The sequence below is a fragment of the Papio anubis genome, chromosome 2 (assembly GCF_008728515.1).
Source record: "Papio anubis isolate 15944 chromosome 2, Panubis1.0, whole genome shotgun sequence".
Lineage (NCBI taxonomy): Eukaryota > Metazoa > Chordata > Mammalia > Primates > Cercopithecidae > Papio > Papio anubis.
In genome coordinates, this window is record NC_044977.1 from 161,971,728 (window position 1) to 161,997,595 (window position 25,868).

The following is a 25,868-nucleotide window of genomic DNA, read 5'->3' on the forward strand; positions in this document are numbered from 1 at the left end:
CAGCTAGTGCCTCAGCCTATTTTTTAAACACTTTTATTGAGATACAATTGATGTGTATTTCTCTCTCAACAATATGCTTTATTTCTCCAGTTACTATTAAGTTGGACACGGGTTCAAATTCCCATTCTGCTATACTGATTTTGCAGAAGGTTAATTTTTGTGAATTTTAGTAGAAACATTAACCTGTCAATTTTACAAAACTGTTGTACAAGTTAAATTGAGTACTATAAAATGGCTTATGCCTATGTCTGTCTCAAAAGTAAAGTTCTACAATTAACACCAATTTTAACACTCTTAATAAAAAAATTGTATGTATAGAAAATAATTTTCTTATAAAGAATCAAAGTTTTCCTCTAAAATGTGGTATCATTAATATTTCAGATTAACTTATTTGGGTTCCACTACATGGCATTAAGTTCTAGTAAATCTTAGGGAAAGGCATTTATTATTTTGGTCACAAAATTCTAAAAACACAAATGAAAGCTTCTGGGCAAAAGCAAGAGGTCACTGAAAGTCACTTAGAATTTTTAGAGTATCCTGAATTTGGAGTGGGGAAAGACTGTAAAGATCATTAATGTAACCCTACACATTTACAAAAAAAAGAAAAAAGAAAAAAAAAAAAGGAAAAGTGAGGGTTGAAGTTAACAGGATTCACTCAACTTGTATAGCCAATAAGGGTAAGAAGATATGAAAATCTAGGTCTTTCAACTGCTTTGCTGGTGATAAGTTTAGAGTAGTCTTGTAACCAATGGAACTTTAGGAAGGAATTTTGTGGGGACTCTGGAAGAGATGTTTTAAGATAGCCGGGCGAGGTGGCGGGTGCCTGTAGTCCCAGCTACTCGGGAGGCTGAGGCAGGAGAATGGCGTAAACCCGGGAGGCAGAGCTTACAGTGAGCTGAGATCTGACCACTGCACTCCAGCCTGGGCGACAGAGCGAGACTCCTTCTCAAAAAAAAAAAAAAAAAAGTACAGAAGAGTCCCTATTCCACTCTCTTTGGTTGTTTCTCATAAGTACATGATGCAGCAGTCATCTCTTTATTATAAGAAAGCCAAGAGTTTCACAGAGAAGCTCACCCAGAGCTCTGACATTGCTGTTTTAACCCCAAATTACCATGCTCTAGATTAAATTATTACAACAAGCAAAACACCTCTATTTATTCAGGTAGTCAAAAGTATCTGTGGCCAAAAGCCGCCAAATATAAAACTCTAGTATTTGCTAGTGAAACTGTTACATGACTTCTACCATAGAAGACTTCATGTCATACCAAATAATATGAATCTATAATTTTTTTAAATTAAAGTTTTGTTAAAAATCTATTAGGGAAAAAAAAAGTTGACTTAAAAAAATAAAATTGACAAACCTTTAGCCAGACTAAGATAAAAAGAGAAGATCTGAATAAAATCAGAGATGAAAAAGGAAACATTACGACTTATTTGCAGAATTCCAAAGGCTTGTTAGTGGTTACTGTAAGCAACAACTATATATGCTGATAAACTGGAAAATGTAGAAGAAATGGACTAATTCCTAGACACACACAACCTACCAAGACTGAAACAAGAGGAAATCCAAAACCAGAACAGACCAATAACAAATAATGAGATCAAAGCTGTAATAAAAAGTCTTCTAGTAAAGAAAAGGCCAGGACACAATGGCTTTACTGCTGAATTCTAACAAACATTTAAAAAAGAAAGTAATACCAATCCTACTCAAAATATTCTAAAAAATAGAGGAGGGAATACTTCCAAATTCATTCAAGGCCAGTATTACCCCGATACCAAAACCAGACAAAGACACATTAAAAAAAGAAAACTACAGGCCAGTATCTCTGATGAATATTGATGCAAAAATCCTCAACAAAATACCAGCAAACTGAATTCAACAATGTATTAGAAAGATCATTCATCATGACCAAGCGGGATTTATCTCTGGGATGCAAGGATGGTTAAAAACACACAATCAATTAACAAGATACATCATATCAAAAAAAAAAAAAAAAAAGAATAACCATATGATCATTTCAATTGATGCAGAAAAAACATTTGATTAAAAAATTCAACATTCCTTCATGATAAAAACCCTCAAAAAACTGGATATGGAAGGAATATACCTCAACATAATAAAAGCCACATATGACAGACCCACAGCTAGTATCATACTGAATGGGGAAAAACTGAAAGTCTTTCCTCTAAGACCTGCAACGCAACAACGATGCCCACTGTCACCACTGTTATTCAACATAGTACTGGAAGTCCTATCTAGCGCAATCAGACAAGAGAAAGACATAAAGGGCACACAAATTGGGAAGGAAGAAGTCAAATTATACCTTTTGTTGGTGATATAATCTTATATTTGGAAAAACCTAAACATTCCACAAGAAAACTAGAACTGATAAATTCAGTAAAGTTCCAGAACACAAAATCAATGTACAAACATCACTAGCATTTCTATATGCCAACAGTGAACAATGTGAAAAAGAAGTTAAAAAGTAAACCTGTTTACAATAGCCACACATAAAATTAAATACTTTGGAATCAACCAAAGAAGTAAAAGATCTCTATAATGGAAAAAATAAAACACGAATGAAGAAAATTGAAGAGGATACCAAAAAATGGAAAAATATTCCATGTTCACGGACTGGATGAATCAATACTGTTAAAATGTCCACACTACCCAAAGCGATCTACAGATTCAATGCAATCCCAATCAAAATACCAATGACATTCTTCACAGGAATGTCATTTTTTTTAGAAAAATATTTTTTTTAGAAAAAATACTAAAATTTATATGGAACCACAAAAGACCCAGAATAGCCAAAGCTATTCCAAGCAAAAAGAACAAAACTGGTGGATTCCCATTATCTAACTTCAAATTATGCTACAGAGCTATCGTAACCAAAAGAGTATGGTACTGTCATAAAAACAGACACATGTACCAACAGAACAGAATAGAGAACCCAAAACCAAATCCAAACACCTACAGCGAACTCATTTTTGACAAAGGTGCCAAGAACATACACTGGGAAAGGATAGTCTCTTTAATAAATGGTGCTGGGAAACTGGATAATCACATGCAAAATCATGAAACTAGACCCCTATCTCTTGCCATACACAAAAATCAAATCAAAATGCATTAAACACCTCAAACTGAATCTAATACAAGAAAACAGTGGGGAAAATCTCCAGGACATTAGTCTGGGCAAAGATTTCCTGAGCAACAGACCACAGGCACAGGCAACCAAAGCAAAAATGGACAAATGGGATCACATCAAGTTAAAAACCTTCTGCACAGCAAAGGAAGTAATCAACAAAGTGAAGAGACAACCTACAGAATGGGAGAAAATATTTGCAAACTACCCCTCTGACAAGGGATTCATAACCAGAATATAAGGAGCTCAAACAACTCTACAGGAAAAAACCCAATAATCTGATAAAAAATGGGCAAAAGATCTGAATAGACATTTCTCAAAAGAAGACACACAAATGGCAAAAAGGTTCTTAACATGACTATCATCAGCGAAATGCAAAACTCAAAGAGATATCATCTTGTCCCAGTTCAAATGGCTTTTATCCAAGAGTCAGGCAGTGTGAGGATGTGAAGAAAAGGGAACCCTTTACACCATTTGTGGGAATGTACAACCACCATGGAGAACGGTTTGGAGGTCCCCCAAAACACTAAACACAGAGCTACCATATGATCCAGCAATCCCACTGCTGTGTATATATCCAAAATAAAGGATATCAGAATATCAAAGAGATATCTGCACTCCTGTTGCAGCACTGTTTACAATAGCTAACAATTTGGAGGCAATCTAAGTGTCCATTAACAGATGAATGGATAATGAAAATGTGGTACATACACAATGGAGTACTGGTCAGCCATAAAAAAAGAGACCTAGTCATTTGCAACAACATGGATAGAATTGGAGATCATTATGTTAACCGAAATAAGGCAGGCACAGAAAAACAAACATCACATGTTCTCACTTATTTGTGGGATCTGAACATCAAATCAATTGAACTCACGGATATAGCATAAGGATGGTTACCAGAGGCTGGGAAGAGTAGTGGGGGGTTAAGTGGGAGGTGGGGATGGTTAATGGGTACAAAAAAAACAGAATGAATAAGACCTACTATTTGATAGCACAATAGGGTGACTAGAGTCAATAATAACTTAATTGTATATTTTAAAATAACTTAAATAATGTAATTGGAATGTTTGTAAATCAAAGGATAAATGCTTGAGGGGATGAATACCTCATTCTTCATGATACGATTATTTCACATTATATGCCTGTACCAAAACATCCCATGTACCCCATAAATATAGACTTCTACTATGTAACCACAAATTTTTTTTAAAACCCACTAAAATAAAAAGAAAAATCTATTTGGTGTGTTACTAAGAAAGGTGCTGTTTAGTGGTCTACAAAATTCAAAATTTCAGGGTGTGACTAAAGAAACTAATCTAAAATTATACAATGACTATTTAATGGTAAAAAAATAAATCTGAACTTATATCCATTCTAAAAATGTATAAAAACAGCTTCAAAAAACTTAAGAGAAACTTGAGTTTCAAAAAGTCCAGTGTTATTCTCCAAATACTTATTTAAATAAATTTACTTTGGAAAAATACCATAGTCACACCGACATAAAGCTTAAAAATATTTTATTACCAATTAAAAGGACATTTAACACCCACTGCCTTTTAAAACCCCATATGATTCCTTATCAAACAAAATCATAAGATATTTACCATCTTAAATTCAAATAACGGCCAAAAAGTTAATAAATCTTGACTTTAAGGCAACACTCTCAACTACTAAGAAATGGTCATGAGAGAAAAGGCCTAAAGGCAATCATAAAAGTTGTTGTCAAAAACCTCTGTATCACTGAAGACAATGTCAGAGTCACTCTCAAGAAAGGACTACTGATGAATGAGCTGATGCTCTCAACGACTCTGAATATTTTTTTAATTTAGGATAAATTAATTAAATATAACATAAAAGTAATGTTAGCTGTAATAAACTTTGTTATGATGGAGAAATTGGCCCTGGTAAATGGAATTACAGCTCAAACTTTCTAATCAAGGTAGTATTTGTCAGTACTATTAAAATAAAACCAAAACAACAAGAAAACCTTAGGAGTTAAATGGAACAGAAAACATGTTTTCCACCTTTTCGTGCATCTATATACCCCTTTAGCTATTTTCTTAGAAATGCACACTCTTCAGTATACCCTGGGTAAAGTGACCAGACACTCCATTTAAAACAAACCATGGCCAGGCGCAGTGCCTCACGCCTATAATCCCAGCACTTTGGGAGGCCAAGGCGGGCGGATCACCTGAGATCAGGAGTTTGAGACCAGCCTGGTCAACATGGTGAATGAAACTCTGTCTCTACTCAAAACACAAAAATTAGTTGGGCGTGGTGGCAGGTGCCTGTAGTCCCAGCCACTCGGGAGGCCGAGGCAGGAGAATCGCTTGAACCTAGAGGTTGCAGTGAGCTATCATGCCACTGCACTCCAGCTGGGCAACAGAGCCAGACTCTGTCTCTAAATACATACATACATACATATGTCCTGAATTAGGTGCATGTTTCCAACTAAATATAAACTTGAAGTCAATTCACTTAGAAAAAGCTTTAAAAAATATATAATGACAGCATTCTGTTCATTACCCAATGTTAAAATTAACAACAGTTTTAGCCAATGCCTCAAATCTATTCAGATAATCCATTATTTTAAAAATAAGCTAAAACCTTTTTGTATCTACCTAAGTGGTCACAGCAGTATTGTATTAAGAAAAAAAAAAGGAGGAAAGATGAGAGTTAAAAATGAGCTTGCAACGGGTGCTTTCTTAAAACCCCAATCATTTCTAGGTCGTCTGTTCTGGTGTTGCCACAGCGACTTTGTGAATCATATGACTTTTCACTCCCTCCATAACTCGGGTACATTTGTTTCTGGTAAAAAGATATACATTAGTGGATGTAATTTTGTTAGAGTACATAATGTACTTTCAGCTACAATTTAGTAAACTACATACTGGCCACTGAAAAAACATACAGAGAGAAAATTATCCGTATATCCACTCTTTCTAAAACTGTCCATCATGTCAGCAGTGAATATACTACTGTATCTTTAAGTCTGAAAACTTTTCGAACAATGACTTTACCGAAAACCTAATCTGACAAAAATTAATCAACCATCATTATAAAACACTCACCATGATTATTTACAAAAAGCAAATCTGATCTTATATTTAGATATACACTTAAAAGAATCCTCATTTGAAATGCACAGTTAAGTATTTAATGGTGAAGTATCATGATTTCTGCAAGTTACTACATATACATGTAAAAGATGTATATCAATAAAGCAAATATGGCAAAATGTTATCGATGCCAAACATAAGTGAAAGGTATATGGGTAGTCAGAGTGTTTTTTTTAACTTTCCTGTGTTTAAAAAATTTCAAAGTAAAAAGCTGGGAGAACAAAAGACCCCACTGGCTATTACTGCCCTGAGTGTATGTCCAGTGTTTTCCCTTTTGCCTCAATACCTTCCTGCCCTCATTTAAAACAACTGTTACAGAGTTATATTATGTCTTATAAACAAAAATCACAATTCTAGGAAATAATTTTAATAAGTAGTTTTAAAGGCTGGCATCAGTGAATTAACTGTTTTACCTGAAAGTTAACATCTTCTTTCTTAAATATTAGTGCTCGAACTTCATCAGGATCTCCGTTAAATATAGCTTGCACCAGTGATGGCTAAAATATAAGAGAGTAATAAAAACATTAGAATCATCCATGTGGGGTGACTAAGGATATTACATAGTTTCTGAATCTACAAGTTTTCTTCCCTGTAGCAATAATCACTTTTGACATTAGCCAGAAGTTTCATAAAACCAAATCATGTCAAAGTACAGGATTTCTACTTGGAAAAAAAAGGCCTAATTAAAAAAAAAAAAAAAAAATGAAGTTGACCCAATTTAGGTAGTATAATAAACACAATCAGATTTTATTTCATTTCTTATAAGTAGAAGCCTTTGTTTCTGTATATGACAAAAAGAAAGACTCTTCCAAATACAAATGTGTGATCTCAACACCTACTTGTGGGACAGAACTTGTTAAGCAATTTCCAGCCCATGAAGGAAGGCTCTTTTGAAAAGGTCTGTTTGGGGCATCAAATTATCTTACATGGATTAGCACTACAGGTACAAAGATACAAATCCCAAGAAAGCAAACCTGGCAGTTGATGAAAATAGCCACTAATCAAAGACCAAAAAATACTGGATACTTAAATAACTTGAAAAGACAAACACATGCATAACTAAGTATAATGATTTCTTAACGACACAGACTCTTGATAAGGTATACTATACTAGTCAAGGAGCCGGCTGACAGTAGCACTAAAACCAAGGTTAAAGATGAAGACTGAATCTCATACAAAGTCTTGCATGTAAATACATAAAATTCATTACAGAAAAGGCCATGCTTTGGTATTGCTAGGGGTAGTCAATCTTTCCTAAAATATGTAGAGTTCCTGATTCTTGTTACATCAGTTTCTGAAACCACAAAATGAAAACAGAAACGTGGTTGCCATAACTACTAATTCTTAAATTATTTTTAAACAGTCTTTTTAAGAGATTAAGACATAGTAAAGACTGAAATGTTATTTGAAAAAGTAAAAATGAAATGTGCATTTTATACAAAAATATTATTGCATCATATTTACACATATATTGCTTTAATTTGGGTTTGTAAAGAAACTATTGGAAATCTACATCTACTTTTAAAAAACAAGATTTATACTACTAGTTCAGTAGAATATAGTAAACATATAAACTTACATATCTTACCAATACATTTCCAGAAGGTGGAGAATGTAGGGATTTATTTTCCTGTGGCAATTTAGAAATGAATGCAGGAGACTCATCTTCTACCTCCTCCAAAACAACAATACACACTCGACTCATTCGATCTTTTAAAACACTAAATTCCAAGCTATGTGATAAAAGTCACAGTTGGAAGAGCACAAGTAGTTTTTCCTCCTCTTCTGTACAACACTTACAAACATTCTCCGAAGAGCACAACTGGTTTTTTTTTTTTTTTAAGTTAATAAGTACTACTGGAAAAACAAGTTTAAAATTATGACTACATAATTTGTAACTTCCTAAATATAACAAAATTCTATTATTTCTGTTGGGTTACTGCAATACTTAAGAAGGAATTTCACACCGACATATCAATAACTAAAACTGAGTCCAAGCTCGTTTAAAAATATTTTTCCTCTACCAAAAGAGTCTTATTGCTCTATCTCTGAAATTTACTTCCACAAAACAATCATTGTTTTTGGTGACACACCACCACACAATATAGAATGAAATGAGAAACAACTGCTATGACAGCGATGATCACAGCAATACCCACTGTTTCCTGCAAGGTCATAGAGTTACCAGTAGCTGTTTTGCTTATAATTGAAAATAAAAAATAAAATCTCACTATTCTGTTTCCACTTCTAATTTGTCTTCATTTCTTCATCACTGGTTTAATGCAGATACTATTCACAGAAAAAAAGATCTAGAGCTCAGCACAAATCCTGAAAATGAAGCTCAGAGGTTAACAATTCTTTCAGTGTTTGGGAAAGGGGCGAAAAAAAGAAAAAACAAAACCACTCTGCATTAATAGCAAAGCTGCAGTACATTTACATGTGATGAGTCAGATCACAAGAGACAATATGACTCTTGGTACTAGAATACAGCTTGATTAATCCAGATTTCCCATATAATAGAAGAAACACAGTTAGCTTTATTTCCATCGATAGTATAAGCAAGGCAGAGCATTCATTCTTTCTCCATCAGGCAGTTGTCTGTGGCTGCTCCAGCAAAAGGGCACAGGCACCAGGCAGAAATGGTGTTAGTGGAGAATCCTAATAGAACAAGCAGGCTGTGAAGGAATTAGAAGGCATTTGAGCTCCAATTACTGCTGCAGGCTTTTTGTTTTCTTAAAAAAAAAAAAAAAAAAAAAAAAAAGAGGGAGAAAAAAAACCATAGTAGTTTATCATTCCAGTGTTTCCTTTGATCTCCACATGAATACAGCTTCCATTAAACAGTCTTCATTCAGAGGAAAAAACAGCAGACTGTGCATCTTCTTTGAGCCAACTACTTTATTCAATCATCTGCCTCTTTGCCAATATAGTTTCCTTCCACTGTGAAAACCGCTACAGTTATCCTTTTCAGATTTCAAATGCTTTCCTGTTCCTCAGATGATCTTGCAAAACACCGCTGACATCCCCAAATGAGTAGGTCCTTAAAAAATATCTATAGAACCTCAGTATCGGTCCTACAGAAGCATTCCAATGGAGCAACAGTCTGAGGAGCAAAGACTGCAGACCCGCAGGATGAAATGCCTAGTAATGCTCACATGTTACACTTACCAGAGATCTGAGCTACTGCTCGGGATGTAACTTCCTCTAGCAGGAGAAAAAAATAGTGCATTTGGACAGCCTTCACAATTAGAAGGTTCATGCCAGTTCTGTGACTAATCCAGATCAAACTAAAAAATTCTATAACTGAAAAATGAGTGCGCTTTTAACATTTTCCACTAAAAGCCACAAGGAAATCTGGTGTACTGCCTCTGCTGACTAACAGTGGTTTTAGCAAGTAAACAATTCCTAACGGCTTAACTGCTTTCGTGTGTTACAATAAAGCAAACGTTTAACCCTATGATGACAGTTGCAGTAAGAATATGCCTGCAATGGACTCATAAAAGTTTAAAGATGGAGAAACATTTTATAAGATTATAAAAACCATGAAATAGTTTTATTCATATTTTTACCAAGATCAGTTTTAATCTGCCAGATGTATTTTATTTTCTAGAATGCAAAGTTTAAACAAATGAAATTTAAGATTGTCTAACAATTTCTAAATTGGTGAATTTAATCAACCATTGATTCATATTTTAAAGGGAAAACCAAACATTTCATAATGTAGAAATCCTAACCTAAAATGATATAAATCATTTGATTTTTCACTGAAGAAATAAAATAATCCTACCTTCCCATTTGGATAGGGAATAAAGCCTTAAAAATCTGTTAAAGAGGTACATTAAGAAAAAAAAAAAGGCCTTCGTCCTGAATCACCTATGTCAAAAGGGTACAGGGTAATGCAAATAATCTCCCTCCCTATAAATTTCCCGAAGTCACAAATGTCAAAACCAATCATTTCAGTTTTTTTTTTTTCTTCTTTCTCTGTTTACCCAACATGGGGGATATCTCTCAAGAGAAAACTTACAAAGAAAATACCATGGTCCCCCTTCAATCTGTGTTTTTCATATTAACTAGTATTTTTATTAATAAACATACTTTTGAACATCTGTGATATGCTATGTGCTGCACATTCTCATTTAATACAATAACCTTGCTATATTCCCATTATAGAGGGAAAAATGGACTCAGAAATGACGTATTTTACCCAAAGTTGTGTAAATTAATAAAGCTGTATATATTTTCAAACACATACTCTTTCTAATCTATTCTGCTATGCTATCACTGAGTACACACACATACAGACACACTCTCACCACTCATATCCAGAACTTTGCAACCTATAATACTAGCTTATAAAAGTGATCTTAACAAACAGGTAACCTATAAAGGTTGTGAAAAGTTTAGATAACAAAGGAATATACTATTTATTGCTATATTCTAAAACAAGTTATTTCCAAATGAGTACTTCAAAGCAAGTCTTATAACCATAAATCCCAGCATGATACAGATAATATAAGAATGTCAGAAATTAAAACAAGAACCATTGAAAGCTACAAAATATATCAATCTACGAAAGAAGCAATAACTAACATATTTGTACCAATTAAAACATGCTAACAATTCATTATATTTTAAAATATATAAAATACTTTTAAGCCAAATTAAAGGTATGTAAATATTAAACATAAATTATGTTATCCATCTCCACATAGCTGAATCAAAAATACCTTAATATTTGAAATACCTGAAAGCGAAACAACTATAGTAATAATATCCTGTATTTCATCTTCAGGGTTCTCAGGCCCCCAAAGCAAAATCTCTTTTTATCTTAACAATCTTAACTTGTTCCAAAGTATCTAGTACCTAAGTTCACCTACTTAGACTTAAGCAGGTACATCCTGTTTCTTGTTTTACGTCAACCTCCATACTTAGGTCTTTTCCAACCAGAAAGCAAACTCCTTGAAGGCAGGGACTGTGTTACACACATATTGTTTCCTTCCACCTATAAATAATTCCACTGAAATGAATTCTAATGTCACAAGACTCTGGAAGGGTGGGAGATTTATAAACAAGAATAGTGGGGGTGTGTTGGTATACATATATTTTAACCAGAAAATATAGGAGGCATTAAGGTGCAACAAAGTGAGTTTCATATCTCTAATAAGTGAACAATTAAAATTTCAGAAGCTGATGGGATACCACACAAAGGTATGGGGTGATGGTTAAAACTAAGGGCTCAGGAGTCATTCCATCTGAAGTTCAATTCTGATTCCATCATTTCCTAGCTGTGTCCTTGGGCAAACCACTTAAATTCCCTGAGCCTAAATTTCTTGACACTTACATAAGAAAAATAATAACCTGCAGAGATTTTTATCTAGGAGAAATAGAGTAATAGTACGGTGCTTGAGAATGTAGGCTATTTTGTAGTCAAATTGTCTGAAGTTCTAATCCAGGCTTCCCGCTAACCTAATTCTGGGATCCTGGGCTACTCATTTAGTAACTTCTCTGTGTTCATTTTAACATCTATTAAATGACATTAACAGAATTTACTTCATAGTGTTGTGAAATCTAAACAAGATAACCTTATTGTTATGGATATTTGGGATAGCTGAATGATATCTCTTGTGAAGCCAGTGAGTGGATCAAAGGCTATTAAACTCCTCCTCCCCTCGACCCAGTACAAATGAGGTAATTCAGACTAAAGTCTAGAGATCCCATTCAGTTGCTAGGTCCCCAAACATTTCAGTGGTCTCTTGAGAGTCTGCTGAAAGGTCGTTTGAGACTCTAGTAACTAGACAAGCACATACTAAGTGTTAACTGGGGAGAGGGAGCAGTAAACTTAGGCGAGAAAGACTACCAGGTTTTTCCATTCTTCTACCTTCACTAGATTTTACAGTTTAGGGACTGTAAAATTCCTTTGGGAAAAAGGATAGGAAGTACTAGCCCAGGTATATTATAAATTCAAAAGCAGATAAAAAATACACAGAGAAATATGTCAGTTTTTAAATTATTTAAATTAGCAGCAGTTTTGTGTCTTCTATTGAATAAGACAGGCTCCTATCCTCAAGGAACTCACATCTTAAAGGAAAAGGAGACAAGTGAATATTTAAGAAATTCGAAACAGAGAAGTACTTCTGATAAAAAAAAAATGACTGATAAAGATTGTGCAAACTAAGTTCAACATTTTTTTCCACTTAGAGAAATATCAAGGGGATGTGGTTGTTTTCTTTGGTACTTATTTTTTAGGCCTTAAATTAAGTTTTTAATAAGCTAACAAGTTCAACTCTGACAGCTTTATAATCCTTCTATTCTTTATACTAAAATGTATCCTATCAAGAGCTTACTCCTACTATTAATAGAATCACATAATGGTAAAGCTGGCTTAAACCTTTTTACTGATTATAAAAACATTAAATCACTGGAAGATAATTTTTGGATTCCTAATTGTCATGCCAGAATTTCTTTTTTTTTTTTTTTTTTGACACAAATGATTTTTCCTTTCTGCATCAAGATCCAACCTAAACCTCACCTTTTATCTTACACATCTGTGAACTCCATATTATCACAGAATAGAATACCAGGGTATATTAACTGACTACTCTGTGCCAAGTAACAACCTGGTCTGGAAGTGGGTTCAAACAATGTTTCAGAAAACATTTCTGGCAGATCAAGAATCCTCACCAATCTTCTTGAGCTATGCCTCATCTATCCATATACTTTAGGAAAAAAAAGTCTTATCAATAGAGTTAAAAGAAAATGAGGTAGAGGGTGAGGGGTGAGAAATCAAGGAATAGCTGCTTTCCAGGCTATACAGGCCAGAATCTATGCAATTATCTATATGATTATTAGAGCCACTGCAAGAAAGTTACTAAATATTTAAAACACAACTCAAAATCCTCATAATAGATCAGATTTAACTCTCTGCAGGTAACATATTTATGATCCAGGCCACTTATTTAATTTTTATGTAGTCATAATGCCAAAATGGCTAATAACCAATATTATTTGACGATCTCAAGTGGTTTGATCCCACTGGTACGTTACACTGGTAATAAGTAATAAATTGTTAACCCTTCCAATATTAGTAGTACTGTACACTGCAGATTGTTAGCACATATTAATATTACATGTGTTTTCTGAAAAGATCTGTATTTTGTGTCCATTCCTCCAGGCTTCCATTCCAGCTTTAGGTAAGTACAGAGCCTCACATAATAAAGACCACATTTCTCAGTTCTCTTGTAGCTAGGAGTCACATGAAAAAGTCTGACCAAAATTTTAAGTACAGGTGTTGTTTGCCTTCCAGAAAACTTTCTTAAAGATCAACTAGCACATTCAGCTTGCTTCCTGGAACAAAGATGATTGGCCACTATCTTAAACCAAACAAGGACCATAGTCTAGGGTAGTGAAACAACAACGCTAGAAGGGAGCTGGATCTTTGAGGACTTTGCCAAACACAACTGCCATACAAGCCTTGGACTGTCTAGTTTCTGACTTTTATGTTAGACAGAAATAAAAAGTCTTGCCTTGTTTAAGAAACTGTAATTTTGCATCTCTGGTACTTGGAGCTGAGCCTAACTCTAAATGATAATCTTACTCTTCCTTTAACTATCTATGAGTGGGCATATATCCTTCCAGCCCTGTTCTTCCAACATCCATACTCCAGTACAATGTAGCTGCTTAAATTTTCAATAAATGAGTTAGAAACTTGAGCTGTAACATATTATACTAGAAACAATAACCAGAAATCTGCTGGAAAATAATTCATATTTTCCTGGATAAGCTAAGGACAATTAGAGGAGAGAGAAAGAGGTGGAAACAGTTACCACAAATATTCTCAACGATCTTCAGCCACCATTTGGATGGGGTACTGTTATCAAATCTCTAAATGGGAAACAGAGGCTCAGAAACATTTAATCAGCCACTCACTCATCTGCCCCATCCATTCACCTAGTATGTATTCATCTACTATGTGCCAGTCTTTGTGCCAAGCTGAGAAAACAAAATTATGAATAGTCAATCCTTGTTCTAATGAACCATACACACAAATAAATACCATATGATTCCAACTGTGATAAATTCTCGAATTAAAAAAATGTCTGAAAGACAAGGAACTAATGGGTGGCCCATGTGGCTGGGCAAGCAATCATGAGGGACAATATCATATGCAGTTGGAGAAGTGGGTATGGTCATGTGATAGAGAGGCCTTGTAAACTAAGTTATAAAGTTTGTATTTTTTATTAATTGAGAACTCATTAAAATTTGTATTAAGGAAGTCATGATTTGCTTTTGCTTTAAAAACATTATGTGGCTTTGATACGAAGAATGGATTAAAGGGGTAGAAGAATGGAAGCCAAAGGACTAGTTAGGAGACTACTGCAGTAATCCAACAGAGTGGATGATCTGAATTAGGACATGACCATATAGATGGAGAGATAGAAATATATTTTAGAGGCTGGGCACAGTGGTTCATGCCTGTAATCCCAGCACTTTGGGAGGCCAAGCTGGGCAGATCACGAGGTCGGGAGTTTGAGACCAGCCTGATCAACATGGTGAAACCCCATCTCTATTAAAAATACAAAAATTAGCCAGGCGTGGTGGTGTGTGCCTGTAATCCCAGCTACTCAGGAGGCTGAGGCAGGAGAATCACTTGAAACTGGGAGGCGGAGGCTGTAGTGAGCTGAGATCGCACCACTGCACTCCAGCCTGGTGACAGAGTGAGACTCCATCTTAAAAAAAAGAAAGAAATATATTTTAGAAATAGGATTTATAAGACATGTTAACAGACTGGATGTAAGGGTGATGGAAAAGATGATAACCACAAACCTCCCAGGTTTTGGACTTAAGCAACCACTGCTTATGGAGTTTAAGCAATTTGGGACTTTTTTAGTTTCCAAATTTATACAATGAAGAATGCGACTTGTTACATCAATATCTAAGGTCCATTTCATGTTGTCAAAGTCTGTTTTAAACTTAATACAGAGCCCATATCTTAGCATCTACCCTCATGACTTCGAAATGAAATGTTGCCTACAACTAGGTGAATATAAAAAAATTCATAAAGAATAGTGAGATCTGGCTCAATTCTACTCAGTCCAGTACACTGAAATTATCTAAAAATCTTTTGGCAAGAATACCTTTTTAAAACACTCACCAAAAAGACCACAGCACTGATTCAACAAATATTAAACATTCATATCTCTACTATACATACTATGCCAAAGGAATCATAAGGTATCATATACCACCTTCAAACTCCTTATGCAACTTAAATAGGGTATTATGTCATACATGTAAAAATCTAACCAGTACAAGATAAGGACACAAAAGATAGTAAAAGACAGTATACACTGAAGGCTGAGATATAGACTATACCCTGCCACCAAGTCCATCACAGGAAAAAGTGTAGCATATGAAGTTATTAATTGTAACTGACATATACAGATACCTTCTAACTGTCCATTCTCTAAAAAAAGGGATATTTTAATAAAACTCTCCACAAACCTCATTATTTTGCTCCTCCTTTAATTTATAGGAAGGGTGTTTTCTCAAAGAAATCAATGGTCTGTTAGTTAGAACATTCCATATAAAAACTCTATCACATTTTTCAGAAAATGGCTGAAGATTTTAAACTATCATTTATAATATCTAGTTGTTAAAAATGAGTATGAGTGAGTGCTGAGCAGTTAAAAGCAATGGCTCCTGGCTCATGGTGTCTAGAACAGATAAGAACAAACATACAGAAGCAAAGGTAATTACAGCAGATGAGACAAATTGTAGGATGTGGTCATTGTAGTGGTTAGAGCCAAGTAGAGGTGGTTACAGCCAAGTACAGATGACTGCTGGTGTGGAGGTTGTTAAATAGTTAAGTATGTTCTAAATGTCATCTACAAAGAAATGAAATCACCTAGATGACAGACAAACATGATACAGATGTAGAACTGGGGAATGAGATTTCACAGATGATAGCAACAAGAAATAGAAGGATCACCTAGCCAAATGGTAGGTGTCTCAAAGAAAGGAAGGTTTTTAGAGCTAGGCAGAGAAGTAACATTTTAACACTATAATGGGGGACTAGAAGAATGGTGATTTTGCTCTCTTTCCTCCTCCCAACACACATGTACTTACGTACCACGTACTTACGAAAACAGAGTTTCACTGACTTTTCTAAGTGTAGATTCAAGAGTTACACATATGAACTTAAGGTTTAAATCAATATTTAGATGACTATTTTTAGATTTCAGCCTTAAGATAATTACTTGCTTCCAAAAGAATGTAAGTAAAACATTTAACAGGCCAAACGAACACAGGTTAGTTTTCTAGAATACACCTAATATGCCAAAACTAAGGAAGAAAGGGAGTAAAACTACTCTGTTAGCAAGTATGTAGTACTGCATTTAAGTAATGTTTTTACAAGTTAGGTTATTTTCTTCATAATTTTGATTACCTTGAGAAGCCGTCAGAAGTTAAGGAAAAGGACTCATCATTTTAGAGGTCTTTTTTTAAAGTTGTGATATAAAATATCCCTGTCAATCTGATTAGTAAAATTTTTAGCTAAGATTTGTGATGAGTAGTATCTCTGACATATGACTTATGTTCTATCAGGCCAAGGATAAACACATTCTCTGAAATCTAACTACATTATTATTTGCAAAGTTAATTATTGTTCAGCAGCTGTATCAAAGACAACTTAGCCCTCATATTAAAATCAGTTGAGTGTAAAATTTTTATTTTAAACAGGCTGAATTTTGCCCTTCTTTAAAAAAGACTGAGGAAAGATTATGTGCAATTCATTCTGGTTTTTACAATGTGGTGACACCAGAGTAAATGTAGTATGAAGTTATTGCACTTTAAAAGCTGAAGGGAGAAAATTTTCAGTTTAAAAATAAGTTGCTATGGTTACACAATGTTTACCTTTATAAGCAATAACTATGTGAGATGTCCAAAGAATTCCCAAAAGTACAGTAAGATCAGTATCTGAAGTGTACATTCGTTATTTCACAAACAAACTGAACCCAACTATATACATCACTTCCGTTTCAAAGTGGCTATGATTTGAGAAATACTTTAAAAAAAATGATTCATGTCTTTCTGAACCATATTGGAGTGGAGACAAAAATACTGACCATAGCTATTTTTAAATTCAAGTTATGACTCAAATAGTTTTAGTTCCTTTTATCAAAGAGTGCTGTAATATTACATAGCAACTTCTATTGTTGAAAGAAGGAAGGTATGTTTCTAATGTGTTTCAGGTGTGGAGTTTCTTTTATACATAAATTTTCGTGCTTTTGATAAACTTTTAAAAAGCCATGCTTGTAACAATGTTAATTCAGAGTAAAACAATGTCAATTCCTTTAGCTGTAGACAATTCTGAACTTCTTAAATGGGAAGAAGATAATTAGCCCATTCCTAACTAGGTTGTTAAATCTGCTATCAGTTATTCTATCGTAGAATTTTTGTGTGTGTGTCTGTGTTTTATATTTAGAACATTGTTTTGTAAGACTACTTATAAAACTTTCAACCCAATATAGTTGATCTTAAAATTAGACACTCATCATCACCTCTTAGAAGGCAGCTATGCTCACGACAAAATATCACATCTTTTTTTTTTTTTTTTTTTTTGAGACACAGCCTCACACTCTCACCCAGGCTGGAGTGCAGTGGCACGATCTTGGCTCACTGCAACCTCCACCTCCCAGGTTCAAGTGATTCTCCTGCCTCAGCCTCCCGATTAGCTGGGATTACAGGCGCACACCACCACACCCAGCTAATTTTTGTATTTTTAGTCAAGACATGGTTTCACCATTTTGGCCAGACTGCTCTTGAACTGCTGACCTCAGGTGATCCGTCCACCTCAGACTCCCAAAGTGTTAGGATTACAGGCATGATCCACCACGTCCAGCTCATCATGACATCTTTTTTTTTTTTGAGACGGAGTCTCGTTTCGTCGCCCAGGCTGGAGTGCGGTGGTGCGATCTTGGCTCACTGCAAGCTCCTCCCTCCGGGCTATGCCATTCTCCTGCCTCAGCCTCCCGAGTAGCTGGGACTACAGGCGCCCGCCACCACGCCCAGCCAATTTTTTGTATTTTTAGTAGAAATGGGGTTTCACCGTGTTAGCCAGGATGGTCTCGATCTCCTGACCTCGTGATCCGCCCACTTCAGCCTCCCAAAGTGCCGGGACCACAGGCGTGAGCCACCGCACCCAGCCTCATCATGGCATCTTAATGGGCCTTCCACCAGTGTCTATGTTCTATGTAATAGAATATTAAATACATTTGTTAATATTAGGGCTATCCTAAATCAAAAATAATTTATAAAATAACATATTACTCTCAACTGGCTTAAACAAAGGGATTATCATCACAAACATCAAGAATTAAAATAAGGTGGCTTTAGGGTGATCGATTCAGTTATCCAGTGCCATCACATATGACTTAGGCTCCTTTCAGCTTTTCCTTCTGTCACACTCAGCAAGAACCTTAGGATAACTCCCTTCATAGTCACATGTTAATTGTTATACTTCATGGGATCCTATTAACACATACTGTCATGCAGTAGAAGTGGGAATATCCTTCTGTGTCTCCCTTTTCAGGTATGAGGAAGACTCCTAGAAGCCCCACAAGCTGACTTTCCCTGAAATGCAAAGGACCAGGCTTTGATCACATGTCCCTTCCCAAACGAATCACTACTAGGCAAATAGGATTACCCTGATTAGCTTACAATATTCAGGATTTCCCCAAGTGATGTGGGATAGACGTGGACATACAAACAAAACTGGGTTGGTAAGCACGCCAGAAGAAAGAGGGTAATTGCCAGTCAGTAGACAACCAACAGTATGCTATGTATTACATAGAAAAATTCAACCTTGACGTTTTCTTACAGTAGTTTAATTTTCCCACCATTATGAATTAATCACAACACACTTGTACTGGAAGACACTTTGCAGGCTCTAAAGATATTTTTAAATGGAAAAAAATAATCAGTAATTAACCTTAAAACACTGAAGGAAATCATTTTATAAACGCCATGGACATACAAGAAAAATGTCAAACATAAGAAAACAGAATACTTTAGAATGAAATAGTAAAATACACCTTAATTTTGACCTGTTAAAATGACAGTTTTATCTCCAAAACGTTTCCTATTAATCTCATCTTCCTTCTCTATGAAAAGCAAGGCTAATCAATAGACACTGGGCAGACTACCACTAGAGTAATGAAACTAGAATACATTCAAGAAGGGCAGCCAGTATAATGCATAATCTAGAAACCATGTCATAAAGGGTTGATAAAGCTGAAGATATGTTTGAAAAGGAATCAGGGAGAACACGAAAACTTTAAAATATTTGAAGTACTGTCACTGTGAAGACAATTACACAGTTTTAGAGATAAAAAGCTAAATGGATGAATAATAACCAACAGGAAGATGAAATGTTTCAATATAAGATAATACTTTTATCTGGCATTTTTTAGTCTGAAGGCATAACAAGGTTGGCTACTCACATGGGGCAGGGATGAACATCCCAGGTAACTTGAATAGCTACTATGTGTACATTCACTTAATTCTAACAACAGGCTTGCAAACTAGTTTTTAATCCCAATTTCACAGATAAAAATCTGAGTTGGAGAAATTAAATACTGGAAATCACAAGGCTAAGCAGTAGGGAAAACTGGATTCTAACCCAGACCCATCTGTCTCCAAAGGTTAGCTCTTCCCACACATCACACACCTAAATGAAGTTAAATTAGCAGTTGTTAAGGAAACAAATAGGGTTTTTGAGCTGGTGAGAACCAAATATCAACTGATTTGAAGTCCTATTCAAAATTAAGATGCCAGAAATGAAGTATTACTTCCTTCCATTTGACTGATACCTTCCAGTTTAAGAATGTTTCACATCGATCCTCCCATTGGTTCCTCACAGCAATGCTTTAAGGTTAAGCTGGAGAGGCCTTATCCCCTGGCTTTCTACCTCAGAGAGGAAAAAAGAAAACAAAGATGAATCCTATCAACTTCCCTCTGCTTTATCTCCAAACATATTTGTATTTTCAACTTTTCCTCTATGATCTTTCATTTATTCAAGTCATCTTTCATTTATTAAGTACTTCTTACACTTCAGGTGTCAAATATTCATGACTTTGCAGTCTAATGGGAAGACCTTGCAGTTGTAGAGGAAAAGGTTCATTCAAGACTCTATCTTCTAATAGACCTTACTTTTTCAATTCTGATTCCTTTCTTACATAGCTTTGGTTTAACCTTCTGTTCCTTTATTTTGGCCTATAGAAAGATAGGCCTTCCTGACTCCTTATGAAGCTACCACTCCTTTTTCTGTTTATTTTAAACTGTTTTAACCCACTGCAATCTAGCTTTCCACCAATCAAATGAAATTGCTCCAAGGTCACCAATGATAATTTATTACAAAATCATCATTATTCTCAACTACTCTACAATACTGGGCAGCAATGACCTTTAATAACCTCTCTTCTTGTTGCTTCCATAATATTTCCAGCTTTTCTGGTCCCTTTCACTTGGTTTTTCTTCTACCCATAGTTTAAAATACTGTTTTTTTGTTGTTGTTGTTTTTCCCTCAGCTCCTTTTAATCTCTTTTTGGACAATCTCATGTCAAAATTCTACTTATCATCTGTAGTCCACTTCCCCAAAGTGTTCTTTTTCTGAATTCCCACATTGATTAATAGTAACGGCATCACCATGTACAAAGTAGCCCAACCCACACAGTAGCCTTCCCTTACTTCATCTCCCACTTTGTCAGTCACCAAGTTCTATGCATTTTACATAAAGTCTTCCTAAACTCTTTCTTCAGAGTGACCTAATTCAAACTCACTTCAGTCTCACCTAAGCTATCATAACTACCTCCTAACTAGTCTCTCAAATGTTGACTCTCCTTCTAGTTCTATACATCCTTGTAGCAGACACAGGTACTTCACACAAATCCTTTCCTTTAAGGAGAGCCTCTGGTCCTCAGACATACAAGAAACCCAAGCCTGACCAGAGTACTACTCACCCCTACCAACATGTCTAATCCAGGAAAGAGCACATGACTGAAACTAGACAATGTCTTCCTTAGGACTTCACTTTCCTGCCAAGGCTATCAGGGAAAAATACTCTCTTTTCTTTTGGGATTATGAGTACACAATCCCAGTAAGCAAAAACTGCTCATAGGAGGAATGAAAGAATGGGGGAGGATGGGAAACCCACTGTCACCAAGTCCTGGATCTAGCTCTGCTTGCCTGGCCAGTAGAAATACTTTTGCATTTAAGCCAATTTGAGTTGGATTTCTGTCATTTGTAACCAAAAGTCCTGATTAACAATTCTCTACACCGCCAGTTACTTTTCTAAATCATAGATAAAATGTTGTCTACTTTTATTTAGTCAACTAAATTTTGTTTGAGTATGCTATACTAAAGACTTCTACCACCCTGCCTTTAACTTTCACATATACCAATGTGCTTGTTGCAATTCAAATATAGCATGCCACTTTATGCAGCTATGCCCTTGCATATGCTGCTTCCTCTGCCTAGCACATCCCCCTCCCACCTCCTCATCCACAAAATGTATAGTAGGTTTGCATAAAATAAGGTGGAAAATTAGACAGCAGCAAGATCATGAAGGGTGTTGAATGACACAAAGTAAATACACTTTAACCTACAGAATTTCAAGCCAAAAAATTATAAAATAAGACTTGTATCTTAAAGAACTCACTGTGGATACAGTGTCAGGATTATCTAAAAATAAGGCGATACTAAAGGCAGAGAAAACAGTTAGTAGGCCATCACAATTAGTTTAAACCAGAGGCCATGTAGGATGGTTAAACAGTAAACTGGGACAACTTCTCTGGGAGAAAAGAAAAACCTGCCAATAGCTATCAATATCATCGATAAGTCTTTCAAACTTTAAGCTAGCATTTCTGCTTGCAGGAATTGAGACATAAGAAAATAATATGAGGCCTATAAAAATTTACATATCAAGATTTCAGTGAAGCATTATTTGCAACAAAAGATTGAAAATTTAAATGTTGAACAACAAAATGATTTAAAATATATATATCACTCAGTGAAACTATCTAATATTTAAAAATAAAATCTTTAAAGAATTTCTAAAACATGGGATATACTAAAAAATGTTATATGGAATACAACACTGCAGTATATACAAAATAATCTTAATTATGTTAAATTGAAGAGGTTTTTTTCTTTTTCATTTTTAGCATCAACACTAGATGAGTTAGGTCAGTGGCGGGATTATGAGTAATTTGTTCTCTCCTTTTTTTTTTTTTTTTTTTTCCCCCAAGTAACATTGTCCTTAGCCATGATCCTTATTTGCTAAAGAAAATCACGACTTTATAGGTAAGAAAAATAAGGCCTAGAGCGGTCACATGACAAAGTTCACATTCTAAGAGTTAAGACCAAAACTTGAACACTGCCTATGTGAAGACTCACTGCCAAGAAGCAAACCTGCACAGCCAAAGTCATTTACCCCATAACTCCCGTGAGCCTGAGCCTCAAAGGCAAACCAAACCTACTGAGTGACTTTAAACTTGCTGAGTTACAATCCCCTCTAAATTCATAACTCGAAAGCTATAAAATAGCAAATGAGCAGACTACAGAAAAGGGTAGTTTAAGATGCTTGTTTTTATGACTTTATTTTTACCTAAATAGCCCTACAAAGAACAGAAAAGGAAATAATAGCACACCAGACTGGAGAAACAAGGTCTCAGAGTAAGTTGTTAAGGGACACTGCTATTCTAGAGTCTGTTTTATTTTGATCTTTAAAAGAATAAGAGAATGCTTTATTAGATGAGATTATTTCCTTGAATTAAGACCTCCATAATCTGTTACAATCACAAATAAACTCTATAGACTTAAGTACTCAACTCATTTAAGTAGGGTCCCTAACAAAAAGTCATTTGGTAGCTTAAAAAGTAGAATTTGAAAATAGTATTTGTGAAATAAAAGGGCTTCAGTGAAAGGAGTTTGAGCAGCTACTAGATAGGAGAAAAGACAAAATAATTACCAGGGACAATTTTTCTTTATTTTGAGATAGTCTTGCTCTGTTGCCCAGGTTGGAACGCAGTGGCACAATCTCAGCTCACTGCCACCTTCGCCTCCTGGGTTCAAGCAACTCTCCTGCCTCAGCCTCCCAAGTAGCTGAAACTATAGGCGCACGCAACCACGCCCAGTTAATTTCTGTATTTTTGGTAGAGACGAGGTTTCACCATGTTGGCCAGGATGGTCTTGATCTCTTGACCTCATGATCCGCCCACCTCAGCCTACCAAAGTGCTGGGATTACAGGCGTGAGCCACTGCGCCTGGCCAGGGACAATTTTTTAAAAATCTCTATTTCAACCTTATAAATTAAGAAACTGTGGTTTTCTATAGATGCCATGTAAATGATAGTACCACCTAAAAAATTAATACATTTAAAATGTTTCTAAGCCAGGTACAGTGGCTCATGCCTGTAATCCCAGCACTTTGGGAGGTTGAGGTGGGTGGATAACTTCAGGTCAGGAGTTCAAGACCAGTCTGGCCAACACAGCAAAACCCCATCTTTACTAAAAATAGAAAAATTAGCCAGGCGTGGTTGTGAGCACCTACAGTCCCAGCTGCTCAGGAGGCTGAGGTGGGAGAATTGCTTGAACCCAGGAGGCTGAGGTTGCAGTGAGCTGAGATTGTGCCACTGCACTCCAGCCTGGGCAACAAAGTGAGACTCTGGCAAAACAAAAACAACAATAAAATGTTTCTAAGGTGATAAGCAAAAATGGCATCATAGAGCTGGGCACAGTGGTGTACACCTATAGTCCCAGCTACTCAGGAGGCTGATATGGGAAACTATACCACTATCTTAATTTCACTGTTTTTTAAATGAATTTTCAAATGGTGCCCTTATGTAGATTTAGAAAGGGTTTGCAGTAACCAATGCAAAAGCACCATCCAGTGGTAAAAGATGATAATTACAATTTATACAGTTATTAAAAGCCGTATTAGCTAAATGATTTCTGACTCTGCCTTTTCTCCCACACACATTCCAGGAAAGAAAAGGTAAACTGGCTATATAATATTGAGGGTATCTCCTATTTGTTGCCATTTTCTTAATCAAACCTTACTATATTAAGTTGGCATTTTGTTGTTGTTTTTCTGTCTTGCCTACCAATTATCCAAATGCTTGGTTGGGAACAGAAGTAGGAGAGGGGCATTGTTAAAATTCATCCAAAGCCTTTATTAAGTCACAGGCTAGAAAATGGTTTATAAAAGTGTGTGAGGGGGTGAATTTCCAGTGGAACTCTAGCTACCAACAACCATTCCACAGAACAACAAATAAGTCATTCTATGTACTTTTTTAAAAGGTGATCATTGGTAGGTAATCTAGACCTTCCTGAAAAGGGCCAGGTAAAGATTCACAATCAGATATTTCATAAAGAATTCAGAATTTCTAAAGGGAACATGAATCTTGAACGTGACCATATTTACTTCCAATTTGAAGGAAAAAAATCAGGTAAACAGTGTGTTCCCAATAAATCTACTCCTATCCTATCAGAAAACAGATGAATAAAATCTTCAGTTTCCAACATAACAGCTTTTTAATCACCTCCTTTTTTTTTTTTTTTTTTTAATTACAAAGTTTAATATAATTTTGGGAGGCTGAGGTGAGCAGTTCACTTTTGAGCCCAGGGGTTCAAGACCAGTCTGGGCAACATGCTGAAACCCCATCTCTACTAAAACTACAAAAATTAATCGGGCATGGTGGCATGCACCTGTAGTCCCAGCTACTCAAGAGGCTGAGGTGAGAGGATCCCTTGAGCCCGGCAGGTTGAGCCTGCAGTCAGCCCTTATCACATGCCACTGCACTCCAGTCTGGGCAACAGTGAGACCTCGTTGCAAAGGAAAAAACAAAAAACAAAACCCCAAAACTTTAATAAAACTAAAAACAAATTATTACAGAAACCCAGTAAGGGTGATTCTTTGTTCTGAAACAACTTTACATCAAGTCAACTTGATATCAAATGGTATTACTGCTTGGGATCATAAGATATTTAACAAAAAGTACAGCATGTTGCACCTTGGTAATGGCAAAAAAATCAATTACTGGGCCATAATTTTCTCCTTTTATACTCTAAAAAATACTTAAATATGTTTGAATCTGAAATAAGAAGCCTAACAAATACCACCAATGATATCAAACAAGCTTACCCTATCTTCACTAGTGCCTGCAGTCCAACACACCTGGAGGTTATGAGATTTTTTAAAAACTACTTTCATGAAAACATAGGAGTCACTCAAATAATTGAGGTTCCCCAGTGATTACTGAATGGCTGTTAATGTTTAAAGTGTGCACCACAATCATTTAACATGTAACAGAATGAGCTATGAGCAAAAGGATGCATACATCTAAACCAAAGGTAATTCAGTAATAAATTACTAAAGGTTTCAAATCTTTGGTTTGAATTTTAGTAATAAATTGTATTTACTAATACATTTATTAATATTTAGTAATATATTACTAAATTGAATTTTAGTAATTTATTATTTCAGGACAAAATAAAACTAGTTGCAATACCATTATTTTCAGCTGTTTAATATAATATTTTCTTCT

General features: G+C 35.4%; 1 protein-coding gene across 8 annotated transcripts in view; it reads right to left on the minus strand.

The window, feature by feature from the left end:
• The window catches only part of ANKRD28 (ankyrin repeat domain 28), a 190,118-nt gene that overhangs the window by 117,829 nt on the left and 46,421 nt on the right, over positions 1–25,868 (minus strand). For 2 of the 8 annotated variants that reach the window (XR_002520558.2, XM_021934883.2), the window contains exons 1-2: positions 7,857–9,442; positions 6,682–6,765 (exon numbers count right to left, since the gene is read on the minus strand). The exons of 1 other annotated variant lie outside the window; for it this stretch is intronic. Coding sequence is in view for 4 of the 7 variants with exons in the window: in XM_021934883.2 (XP_021790575.1) it covers positions 6,682–6,765; positions 7,857–7,973 (201 nt within the window). In the remaining 3 variants the exon portion in view is untranslated. Of the gene's footprint in view, positions 1–6,681; positions 6,766–7,847; positions 9,648–25,868 lie in introns of those variants that run through there. 5 more of the 8 variants (XM_021934884.2, XM_021934885.2, XM_021934882.2 and 2 more) reach the window with 4 other exon arrangements.